The sequence below is a fragment of the Mangifera indica genome, chromosome 11 (genome assembly GCF_011075055.1).
Source record: "Mangifera indica cultivar Alphonso chromosome 11, CATAS_Mindica_2.1, whole genome shotgun sequence".
Taxonomy (NCBI): Eukaryota; Viridiplantae; Streptophyta; class Magnoliopsida; order Sapindales; family Anacardiaceae; genus Mangifera; species Mangifera indica.
Window position 1 is genome coordinate 10,133,531 of NC_058147.1, and position 12,689 is coordinate 10,146,219.

Consider the following 12,689-nt stretch of genomic DNA (forward strand, 5'->3'; position numbering starts at 1 on the left):
CAGATCCAGATTCATAATTTTGTAAACTTCAAGTTACAAATAAGATTCAGAACTTCAGGTTCAGATTTATGATATTCCAGACTTCAGGTCTAGATTTAAGAGTTTTAGGACTTCAGGTCTAGATTTACAATTTTGTAAACTTCGGGTTGCAAAGAGAGTACAATTATAAAGAAAACTTAAATAAAAGCATAAAAAGATAACTGAGATATCACAACTGGGATATCCATATTTATATAAGCAGCATAACAACATAATAAAAATATTATAATATTCCTGAACTGATCGTATTGATAACATGTTATAAAATAATGAAATTTATTGAATTAATAGAAAAAAAGCTTCCGAAATTATGACAAGAAGCAAAAGAAGAAGCAAGAAGAAAACTTTGTGTGAAGAAAGTGTGTCGATTACATGAAGAGAGGGGGGGTATTTATAGGAGAATTGCCACCCCTCTAGTCAGCAAAAATGGCTTCCTTCTAATCCAAGTTTCCAATGCCATTAATGTTTTCATACTCCTTTAGCCAAATTTTCTTCTCCTACGTCAGCCTCTCCAATTTCTTCTTGCAATAATAATTGCTTTCCCATCCATTTTCTTGACTTTATTGGTGCAAAGCCACTGCATCTGTAACATTAACTAAATTTGATGATACATAAATATTTATTTTTTAAAATTTAATAAATAAGAATTTAAAAATACACTCAACCTCGGTGTTAATTAGATTTTTGGCCAATAACTTTAGTCGGAGTTGCAAAGAAGTAACACTGTAGAATAAATGACTTTTCTTTCATGATAGATATTTTCCAGGTGACAAGATTTTTGGCCAATAACTTTAATGGTTGGTTCAAGGAAGTAACACTGTAGAGTAAGTGACTGTACTTTGATGATAGATATTTTTCAGAAAAAACAATATTATATTCGTTGCTTCAGCAGACGGTGCTAGTTAATTTTTGCTGTGTACGAAGTAGGATGGCTTCTTCTTCTTCTTCCACTACTGTTGAAGTGAAGAAGCATGATGTATTCCTCAGTTTCTGTGGTGTTGACACCCGCAACACTTTTACCAGCACTTTACATGGAATTTTGAAGAGTAGAAATATAAATGTTTTCATTGATTACGAACTTAGGAGAGGAGAGAACATTTCTTCATCTCTTATTAGGGAAATTTCAGATTCCATGATTTCAGTTATCATTTTCTCTGAAGGTTATGCATCTTCAAGATGGTGTCTGGAAGAACTTGTTAAGATCATGGAGTGCAGGGATACGCAAAAACAGGTGGTAATACCAGTTTTCTATCATATCAATCCATCAGATGTAAGGAAGCAAACTGGAAATTTCGGAGAGGGATTTAAAAAGCTTGTAGAAAGTTATGGTGAGAAGAACTTAGAGAGGGTACAACTGACAGAAGAACAATTTAAAGATAAGGTGCTGCAGTGGAAGAATGCTTTGACAGAAGCAGCTAATATATCCGGCCGATCAACAGAAGAGGACCCGTAATTTTTTACTCTTTAATTTCGCACCTGCAGTGTCAGCTTATTAATTTAATTTTCACATTATATACAGCAGTTTTTTTTCTTTTTTGTTAGAATTTTCCATCTCTTAATGAATCATTGCATTATAACAATTTTTTTTTTTCATTTTTGTTAGGTTCGATTACAATCTTGCAAATAAAGTTGTCATAGATATTTGGAAGACACTAAACATCATGATCCCAACTAATGATTACAAAAAATTGTTTGGAGTTGAATCAACCATCCAGCACATTATAAATTTACTGTGCACTGGGTCAAGAAATGTCCATGCTATAGGAATTTGGGGAATGCCTGGTATAGGTAAGACAACTATTGCAGAGTGTGTATTCAACAAAATAAGTGATTCTTTTAAGGGTTCTTATTTTGCTGAAAATATTAGGGAAGAATCAATGAGTACTGATGGACTAAATCCAATGCGGCACAAACTTCTTTCAACTATTTTAAAACATCCTGATATGGAGATAAATTCTAAAGTAAAAAATGAAATGCTTAAACGTAAACAAGTTTTCATTGTTTTTGATGATGTGACAACTTTGAGTCAAATAGAGTGTTTAGTTGAAGATATATATTGTTTTGGCCAAGGAAGTCGAATCATTATAACATCTACTGATAGACAAGTACTTCGAAGTTGTGGAGTTGGTGAAAAATATATATATGAGATGATAGGGTTGCATGAGGATGCAGCTCTTCAGCTTTTTAGTTGGTATGCTTTTAAACAAAGTAATCTTGACAAAGATTACAATGGCCTATCAAAAAGGGTTGTAAATTATGTTGAAGGTGTTCCATTAGCTCTTAAAGTGTTGGGTTGCCATTTAATTGGTAAGTCAAAACAAATTTGGGAAAGTGCAATAAATAGATTAGAAATAATTCCTCATAAGGATATTCATAATGTACTAAAATTATGTTATGAGGGACTGAGTGATGATGAACAAAATCTATTCTTAGATATTGCATGTTTCCTTAAGTTAGAGAATATAGAATTTGTGATGGACTTCTTGAATGCTTGTTACTTGGAGGCTGAAATCGGACTAAGTGTTCTCAAAGACAAGTGTCTCATGACCATATCAAGAGACAACAAGGTAAAAATGCATAATTTGCTTCAAACTATGGGAAGGGAAATTGTCCGACAAGAATCCTTGAGAAATCCTGGTTTACGCAGTCGTTTATGGTACCATGAAGATACCTTCAGTGTATTGAAGGAAAAAAAGGTGAGAGTTGAAGGTATTATGTAAAGTTAGATTGTTAATTTTTATATATGAGATCTAGCATAATATCAACTATATGAGAAATACGTTCCGACTTTTATTATTTGAATTAGTTTGGGCTGACATAAATGTGTTTTGGTTTATGTGTTAATCGTTATTTAAGGCTTTAAAAAATAATTGCTTATAAACTCTTAAAAGGTTTATAGCTGAGAAATTTTCTTTCTATGGCATCAGATGTCTAATGCAATTGAAGGCATATGTTTAGACATGTCTAAGCAAGCAGAGATCATATCCTTACAACCTTCTTCTTTAGAAGTGATGGATCAATTGAGATTCTTTAAACTACATAACTCGCATGATGAAGTGAATAATATCAATAAAGTGTATGTTTCCCCGCGGCTTTGTTTTGTTTCCTCTGAGCTACGATACGTATGTTGGCATGGATGTCCATTGAAATCATTGCAGCCAATTTTTTCGTCAAAGAACCTTGTTTCACTTGACATGCCTCACAGCAGTATTGAACAACTTTGGTCTGGTGGTCAGGTAATGCAGTGATTTTTGTATTACGATATTTCTTTTTTATGTTGTCAATATCAAAGTGCTAATTAATTTGTGTTACTTATTACTTATCTCTTACAGCTCCATAATTTGAAACATATTGATCTCCGTTTTTCTAAACATTTGAGAGTGCAAGATCTCTCATTGACTCCGAATCTTAAAATTTTGGTTTTGGAAGGTTGTATAAGTTTACATGAGATTTCTTCATCTATTGACGGTTGCGAATATAAGCTTCATATGTTAAATCTAAGGCACTGCAGAGGCCTTGAGAGTCTTCCGACAAACATTCATGTAGCTTCTCTTGAAAAAGTTATCTTTTCTGGATGTTCAAAACTCAAGAAGTTTCCCCAAGTCTCGTGGGATATGAAAGAGTTATATTTAGATGAAACTGCAATCGAGGAGTTGCCATTATCAGTAGAGAATTTATCCAGACTGATTAAATTAAATCTTAAGGACTGCTCAAAGCTTAAGAGGCTCCCAAGCAATATCTGCCAGTTGAAATCTCTTAAACATCTCCATGTGTCTGGGTGTTTAAAACTTCATGGATTGCCAGATAAATTGAGAAATTTAGATGCGTTGAGGGTGCTTAAAGCAGAGAGGATCGCTACAAGAGAAGTTCCAACATCCATTCTAAATTTAAGCTGTCTAGAAGAATTAGATCTGACCAACTGTAGTATTGTGAAGTTACCAAACAATATTGGTCGGTTATCATCACTAAAATGTTTACTTCTTGGCAGAAACTTCTTTGACAGCACTCCGGAAAGTATTGTATACCTGTCTAAATTATCTTATCTTGATGTAAGCTATTGTGAGAGGCTTCGAATCCTGCCGTTGCTTCCAAGAAATTTAGAAATTATAGATGCAAACAATTGCATATCATTGGAAGCATCACCATGTATGTTCGATGTCTTCAGAAGATATTTTCCTTACAGCATAAGAATTAACTTCTGCAATTGTTTCAAACTGGATCAAAACTACCTCTGTAAAATTATAAAATATTTTCGAAGATCAAGGATTCCTGATACTTCAAGGGTATGTATGGATGGGGAAAACTGAATGGTCTCCTCACTCTTTCTTATTTGGTATGATGTCCATTACTGGTTAACTTCATTTTTATTTCTTGTTTTCTGCTACAGAGATTGGAACAGGGAAATTTTCTAAAAACTGAGAGTGGTTACATCAGTTTTCCGGGAAGTGAAATTCCAGAGTGGTTTGTCTTTCAGAGTATAGGTTCTTTTATAACTCTGCCTCCACAGGCAAATTTTATTCGTAGTGAATTGACTTCTCTTGTTATCTGTGTTGTGGTGGAGTTTCAAGAATATCATAATAAAGGCCAGGGTTTGGCAATTGGCTTTGAGTGGTCGGTCACCAATGAAGATGGTGTAAAGGAAGTCTTCCATGGAACTTTGAGTGTATGGGACTATGGTACTGGACCCGACTATGTGGATTCAGATCACCTATTCCTGGGATATGATCTTACTTCTAAGTTGTCTGATCCACTTTTACCTAGAGATAAAAGATATCGTGACATAAGCATCCGATTTCATGTTGAGAATTCATATACTAAAAGACTAGATTGCTGCAAAGTGAAAAAGTGTGGAGTTTGGGGTACATTCTTTTGGCCAAAAAATTGAAATTTTCAATGGCTGTGGATCCAGCTCAAGGTAAATAAGTTACTATTTTCTTTTTCCGTTGTCTTTCTGTAAAGTCTTTTTTTTTGAAGATTTCATTTTGCTTCGATTCTTAGATACATTTGCCACATGTTTATTTTTCTCCTTTTATTCCATCTAATCATTTGCTTTTATTTGTTATACTTCACTTATGATCTGGGCCAAATGTTCCGCGAACAAGTTCTTGTCTTATTCATATGAAATTAATTAAATGAAAATCAGAATCTTCGCATATTCTAATTTCACTTACACTCAACGGATATCATTTCTCACTCACAACCCAAATGAAACAACTCTGTACCCTCCTACTCTTTGCAATGCTCTGGCTCTCTCCTGTATCATTGATGTAAGTAGAAATTATATGAAAGATTTGTCAAAATTGTGGAACTTCAACTCAAATTAATTTCCAATTAGAATATAAAATTTTCTAATTTCTTTTATCTAGAATTTTTCCTTTAAAAAATATAATTATGAAAAAAATATAATTTTTTTTTTAGGAATTTAAATAAGAGTCTTAATAGGATATGAATTATGAGTAATATTAGGAATGGTATTCCATAATCCTGGAGTTCGAAATGGAATACAATAGAAGAAAAGGTTACAATTAGAGAGTGAGCATGACTAGAGAGAGGCTTAGAGTGAACCAATTTGCGAGGCTTGTGAGAGTATTTTGTAGTTTTTTAGAAATATGGATATGACTCTCATACGGAGTGTAAACCGCTATAAATTTTGTGCTTGTGTGTGGTTATTTTAGTAATTTTTTGGTTATATTTCACTTTCATAGGGATTTATGATTTGTTAGCATCTGATAAAATCCTAATGACAACTGTTGATATTAGAATTTGGAAATAAATTACACATTTAGAAAGATGCAGATTGAAGATCATCTTTATGATAGAAAATTGCATCTACCTCCTTTAGAAAAGTGACTAGAAAAATATCAATTAAAGATTGAGATTGTTAGAGTAAATACTCTAAAGCCAATTGTCACATCTGTGTCTTAGTAATTGTAATCATATTTTTACTAATAAAATAATTTTTTCTCCATCGGATTGTCATTTACTTAAAATAAATTAAATTAATATCTTATGTTCACATATGGTGTCTATTTTAGTAACAATCATAGTCTTGATATTAATGTGACTATAGGCAAAGGTAATATAATTAGGATTACTATAATGTTGAACAACCCTTTCAAAAGATAATGATAATTTTCACATGGCAAGATGGTTTGTTTGACAATCTGGTATAATACATGGTTTTACATTGAGGAGATATGTTTGCCAAACTAACCAATCAAGAGGATTTCATATGGGTGGTTAATCTAGTGTTTATGGAATATATCTTTTAACAAATAGTGGTACATGTGATCCTTCAATTGGAGGTTACTAGACCGTCTTATACAAAGATCGATATGGTTTGATATCAGTTTAATGTAGTCATTGTGAAAGGATTACGATAATAATAGTGATTGACTATATTGAGAATTGTATGAGGGTTATAATGGATTAATACATGATTCACTACTCCTAGGTACAAGATTAAATATCTTTGTTAGGCTTATTAACATAAATTAATGGCCACTCAAATATGGTCATAACAGGATTAATTTGTTGCATAGTCTAATATTGTCTTATCGTTGGTACAAACTCCAGTTAATGCATATTGAGAGTTTCCTAATATAGACACTAAGTTTTTGTCTTAGTCTTGAAGAGACATTAGTTGAGGAAATGATCGAATTATATGATAATTGTATTGTTAATAGGTACATATCTATCTCTAACACTTTGTCATTTTGATGGTCATAATGTCTTGTTAGAGTGTAATTTTTGTTTGTGTATGGATGGTTGACAAATTATAGATTTATCACGAATATGTTAACTATCACCATAATGAAAAACCTATGGATCACACAAAAAAAGGGTATATCATGACATTTCGAGGCTTTGAGTTGTACAAAGCGAATCATGCTTTAAATCTAGGATGACGGTTGCAAGTTTTATAGGATAGTTGGACTTATTTATGACTTTTTCTTCTTAAAGGGTCAAAGTAAAATAACCCAAAAATGGATGGGCTAGAATAGAACATAGGGAGTTGCTTTTATTCAATTTAGATAAAGAAGTTTTAAATATTAGATAATGCTAGTTGATGTGAATAGTCATGCATGTTAGATGAACAAACATTCATTAATTGGAGTTAACCTTTTTTGATAATCATATCATGTATCCCAAAGACATGGAATATCTAGGATATGAGGTGATACTAAGATATGATACGATTTATGTGAATATTCTTACATGGCTAGTAAGTAGCCATTCATCATTTTCTATATAAAAGAATCATATTGAGACCTTTAACCTTTTCTCGAATTTTCACTCTTATATTATTTCTTCCTTTAACATGATGTGTGTCTCATGTTGATACCTTAGAGTCATCCCATCTTGAACCGAGCATGATAAACATGCCATCATATAAGTAAAAGACAAAGGAGCTGCAAATAGGCGTAAGTTCTACAAAATCCCTATGGTAGTTTTTAACATACATGATGCATGATATAATATCCATAAATTGATCTTGTTGTATTCATGGTTGAATGTTTTGACTTCAAACTTTTGAAATTATTTTCCTTGTGCTTATAGTCATTTTGAGATCATAAATTAACATATAGAGAACTCATTGATAGACAAGTTTTTAAGGTCATTCAATTTGTATTGACAAAAAAATATGACAAGTTTTGTGGCGAATGAGACAAACACAGTAGGATGATGCATAGCTTGTTTGAATTATGTAAAAAGCCTATAATGATTTTAATATGATATTGATCAATTATCTTATATAAAAATTAATTTTGATGATGAAGTTCGTGTCCTAACTTTTTTGGCCGTTTTACCAAAATTGTTCAGAGTCTATGAGAGCAACAATTAGTAATTCAATAGGTATTGAAAAATTAAAACTCATTAAGGTCAAGGATAAAATTCTTGTGAATGAGGATAGTAAAGATATAGGTGAGATGAAAAATGCTTTAAATGTTGAAATAAAATTTTTGGGCTATAGAAATTCAAATAAAGATAGAAGAAGGTTCTAATCCAAAAGTTGAAGAAACAAGTCTAGATATGAAAATAATATAGTGTTGTAATTGTGGCAATAAATGTAATATACAAAGGATTGCAAAGCATTACAGAAAGAGGAGAACAACAATAAATGACTCGCCAATATTGTAATTGAAAAGGTACAAGATACTTTAATTTTATTGGTTGATAGTCATGTTGACACTTGGGTTTTAGATTTAAGAACTTTATTCCATACCTTTGCACACATAGCGAAATTCTAGAGAATTATGGTTTAACAAATCATGGAAAGGTATACCTTATTGAGATTCTTTACATTGTAGGTATGATTGTTGTTAATGAATATGACGAATGAATCTGTGTGAGAAAACCGAAAAGCAAGGCTTGTACCAAGATTGATGTTGTGTTTAATATAAGGTAAATTTATGATGAGGGGCATAATATGTTCTTTTTCAATGTTGCATGAAAAGTCCCTAAAGGAGCCATAATGGTTGCTTATGAATATAAAATTAGAACTCTTTACATCACTTAGTAATAAAGGTTGAGTTACAACTATAAATGCTAGTGTTACCTAGAGTTTGTAACATTGTAGCTGTAATATTCTCAAATTAATAAAAAGGACAATTTAGTCATTTCGTTATCATTGTCCGATTATTTTGTTAGTATTAAATTGTGTGTATATGCTTGTATCCAGAAATTATATACACCAAGGGAGAACTCGAAAAAGCATTTCGTGGCTATATTTTAATATATATATATACGAATTAAATATATATATATATATATATGTATATTTACACGTTTAGTTTAAAAGACACACTGATATGGGAATTTAAGGCCACAAATGATTTTTTGTTTCTGGAGGCGTTTTTGGAGTGATATCAATGCCAAAAAATGGGGCAGAGAAAGGGAAACGTCTCCTTTTATTATTAAAGCGGTTACTTTCTTGGAGGCGAATACTTTGCTGCTTCCTTATATAAAGAAAAGAAAATAGCCATTTTTTTTCTCTGGCTGCTGCAGTTTACATCTTCCCAGTTTTCTCTTATTGAAATCGATTCTTTTGGTCAAAAAGGGAGAGAGCTGAACCTGTTGCTTGTCGACCAGGAAAGGATGTAGACAGGGAGATAACTGCCATGTGAAGACCGACGTAATCGTCGGAGGAGAGGTAGGCCATCGATTCCATTGTTTTACGCCAAAATTCCATGTAAAATTTTGCATGTCGTAAACTAGATTCTGAAAGTTGGTTTTATATATATATATGTGTGTGTGATTATATGTTTGTATCAGGAGGAGGTAGCGTACAGTATTGATGATGATGATTAGTTATGGGATGTTTTGATGATTGAGAGTTAGAGAGAGAGTGATCATGGATCTCTGACGAATAAACGAAGATCAACTATTATATGCGTGGCAGTAGACACTAGGCACACTTGCACGAAACCGATGTAGTGGTGTTGTGACTAGGTCACCACCTGAAACTGTTAGGAAGCGAAGTCTAAAAGGACATGCAAAGCTACCGTCATCTTCTTTCCAGGAAGCCAACTTAAATTACGTAGTCTGTAGGAATGAAGAAGAAATAAAGAAAAAGAAGAAGGAATTAAGCATGTGTAAGTTATTTTTGGGTAGATAAGATATTGTGCATGCATCCACACTTACTATAATGCACCTGCACCATTTACTTTTGGTAGATAGGATATTGTGCATGCACCCACACTTACTACAATGCACCTGCACCATTTAATTAAATCACAGAAAATATATTAATTAGTTTTTTTTAGATGGATAGAATAAATTTTATATGATGTAGAGTGATTGATTTATGGTCTTGAATATTAATTTTGTAGATGTTTTTCCAAATTAATTTTATGTGTGTATATATATATATATATAAAATTTTATGGAATAATATAATCATACTAATTGAATCAATAGTATCACTCATAATTGGGGATCAGTGACGTCCTGATCTTGTGAATGTTTGAACTATTTGATGAGACGTCACGGTTTCAGTTAATGAAAAAAAAAAAAGAAAAATTGTTATTAACTAGTTTTGTGATAATGATGTAAACAACATCTGTGATGGATGTTCGAAATTGAGGAGTATGAAGTAAGAGGTATCTGAGATGGATGCCCCAATACGTTGGCGTAAGAGACACCTGAGAAGGGCGTCTAGCCGAGTGCGTCAATGACGCATGTGATGGTAAAGTTCCGTTGAGAATAACCATAAGGGATATTGAATTTATTCTAAAGGTCTACTGAGTTTTATAGCTCATATATATTTATTTTGGGGTGTTGCAGGTAGGAAAAACAATGGGGCAGGCGGGGAGGCGAGTGGATCAACACGTTGAAATGCGCCTTTAGTTGCACTTATTTTTACCGCTATTTTGTTTGTTATTATGATATTTTATTTTATAGAATCTATCCATTCGAAAATTATTAGCTTATTTATAATTTATGAATTTCTTTTGGGAGACTTTGAGACACTCATTGATTTCTAATAAATATTATGATGGTTTCTCACCAGTATCAAATTTTATGGCTATTATATTATTCTCTTTAAATAATAATAATAATAATATAGATTGCTGCCAAGGGTATATTCCGAATGAGGGGTATTACAGTAGCTTTGGGTAAAGAGCATGAAATGAATGAAAAAGATGTTGAAGATTAATTTGCACTTTTCTAAGTGCATCTTATGTGACACAAGTTTAATGTTAGCATAATTTTATTAATAATGTTCAATCATGTTCATAGCATAAGTTTATGTTCATACATGATTCATTCACAAGTTTAAGTTCATATTCATACATGATTCATACACAAGTTTAATGTTAGTAGTGTAAGTTCAATGTTAGGTTCATGTATTTAGGATATAAAAAGTTATCTTTATGCCTATAAATACCCTAGTAGTTTTGTATTTAAGATTTGGATGAATAAAAATTACTAGTATTCCTCACAATAATTCTCTCACACAAAACCTCTCTTTTCTAAAATTTATCTCCTCTCTAACAAAGTGGTATCACATGCTAGCTCTTTTGAGAGATGACAAATGACAATGGAGTTTATTTGTTTTAATTTCCTTGCCTCACCAAAGAAAATTATGGAACATGGTGTCGTCGCATAAAAATTGTACTTGGCTCACTAGATGTATGAGATATTGTTGATAGCGATTATGTACAACCTGAAAAATGAAGCTGATTTACCATAGAATGAGAATGATGCTTTGGTGAAGACAAGGAAGAAGGATCAACAAGCTTTCACGCTCATCCATCAATGTTTGGATGATGTAATGTTCGTGAAGGTGGTCGATACAACTACCTCAAAAGAAGCATAGAAGATTTTGCAATGTTCATTTCAAGGAGTTGACAAAGTGAAGATAATGTGACTCCAATGATTACAAGGTGATTTTGAGGTTTGCATATGAAGGATTCTGAGTTAATTTCAAATTATTGTTTAAGGGTAAAGACTATCGTAAGTCAAATGAGAAGATATGACAATCAAATTAATGATGTTAATGTGGTAGAAAAGATTTTTCATTCCTTAACTCTAAAGTTTGATTATGTGGTTTGTGTCATTGAGGAGTTCAAAGATCTAGACTCTTTGTTACTTTGAACAATTACAAGACTCTTTACAAGTCCATGATGATAAGATTAAAAAGAGGGAAGATGAACCATTGAAGCAAACTTTAAAAGTGAAAGTTTCTTTGAAAGATGATAATGGTGAGACTAATAAAAAAGGACGAAGGTGAGGATGTGGTCATGTTCGTGGTTAAAAAGGACAAGGTAAAGGTGATTATAACAACTTCACCAATAATGAAAGGATTTATCAACTGTATTGAGGTCAATGAAGAGTTAGAGGAAGAGGATGAGGTAACAATCCTAGACCAAATGAAAAAAGGTATGATAAGTCTAATATTAATTGTTAGAACTATCATAAATTTGGGCATTATTCTTAGGAATGCTATTTTGCAATGACTCATGTTGAGAAACAAGCAAATGTTGTTCATGATAGGCAAGAAGTTAAAGAGCCTACTTTGTTGCTAACACTCAAAGATGACAAGAGAAGAGAAGAAAATTTGTGGTTCTTGGATAATGAAACAAGCAATGATAAAAAAAAAATTTGTGATGCTTGATAATAAGGTGCAAGACAATGTTTCCTTCGAAGATTCTTCACAAATTTATATTTGTGGGAAAGGTAACGTTTTAATTTCTTCAAGAAATGGAGGTTATAGGCTTATTACTAACATATATTATGGGCCTAAATTGAAAACCAATATTTTGAGTTTGGGACAACTTCTTGAAAAAGAGTACCAAATTCACATGAAAGATTGTTTTCTTTGGCTCAAGATCAAAATGCTAAATTGATTGCTAAGGTATTTATGTCCAAAAATAAAATGTTTATGTTGAATCTCCAAACAATAGAAGCAAAATGCTTAAAGGTAGATGTGAGAGAGGAAACATCAAAGTTGCATAGGTTGGCAGATGCTTACGAAGCTAAAAATAGTAAACTAAAGAGCAAGTGGGAGGTAGAGAAATCGTTGTTAGAGAAATCAAAGAATGAAGCTGAAAATAAGTTAAATGATGTTAATGAATAAAACAAGATATTGCACGGTCAACTTATGGCTTTGCACATCCAATTGTTAGAGCAAGATATCAAATCAT

The 12,689-nt window shown here is 32.2% G+C and overlaps 1 protein-coding gene across 1 annotated transcript; it reads left to right on the forward strand.

The window, feature by feature from the left end:
• Window positions 1-947: 947 nt before the first annotated feature.
• LOC123229732 (disease resistance-like protein DSC1) lies at window positions 948-5,040 on the forward strand. The gene is made up of 5 exons (XM_044655657.1): window positions 948-1,491; window positions 1,559-1,576; window positions 1,643-2,735; window positions 3,198-3,275; window positions 3,372-5,040. The coding sequence occupies exons 1-5, from the start codon at window positions 968-970 to the stop codon at window positions 4,344-4,346; spliced, it is 2,688 nt and encodes an 895-aa protein (XP_044511592.1). The 5' UTR covers window positions 948-967; the 3' UTR covers window positions 4,347-5,040.
• The last annotated feature ends 7,649 nt before the right edge of the window (window positions 5,041-12,689 follow it).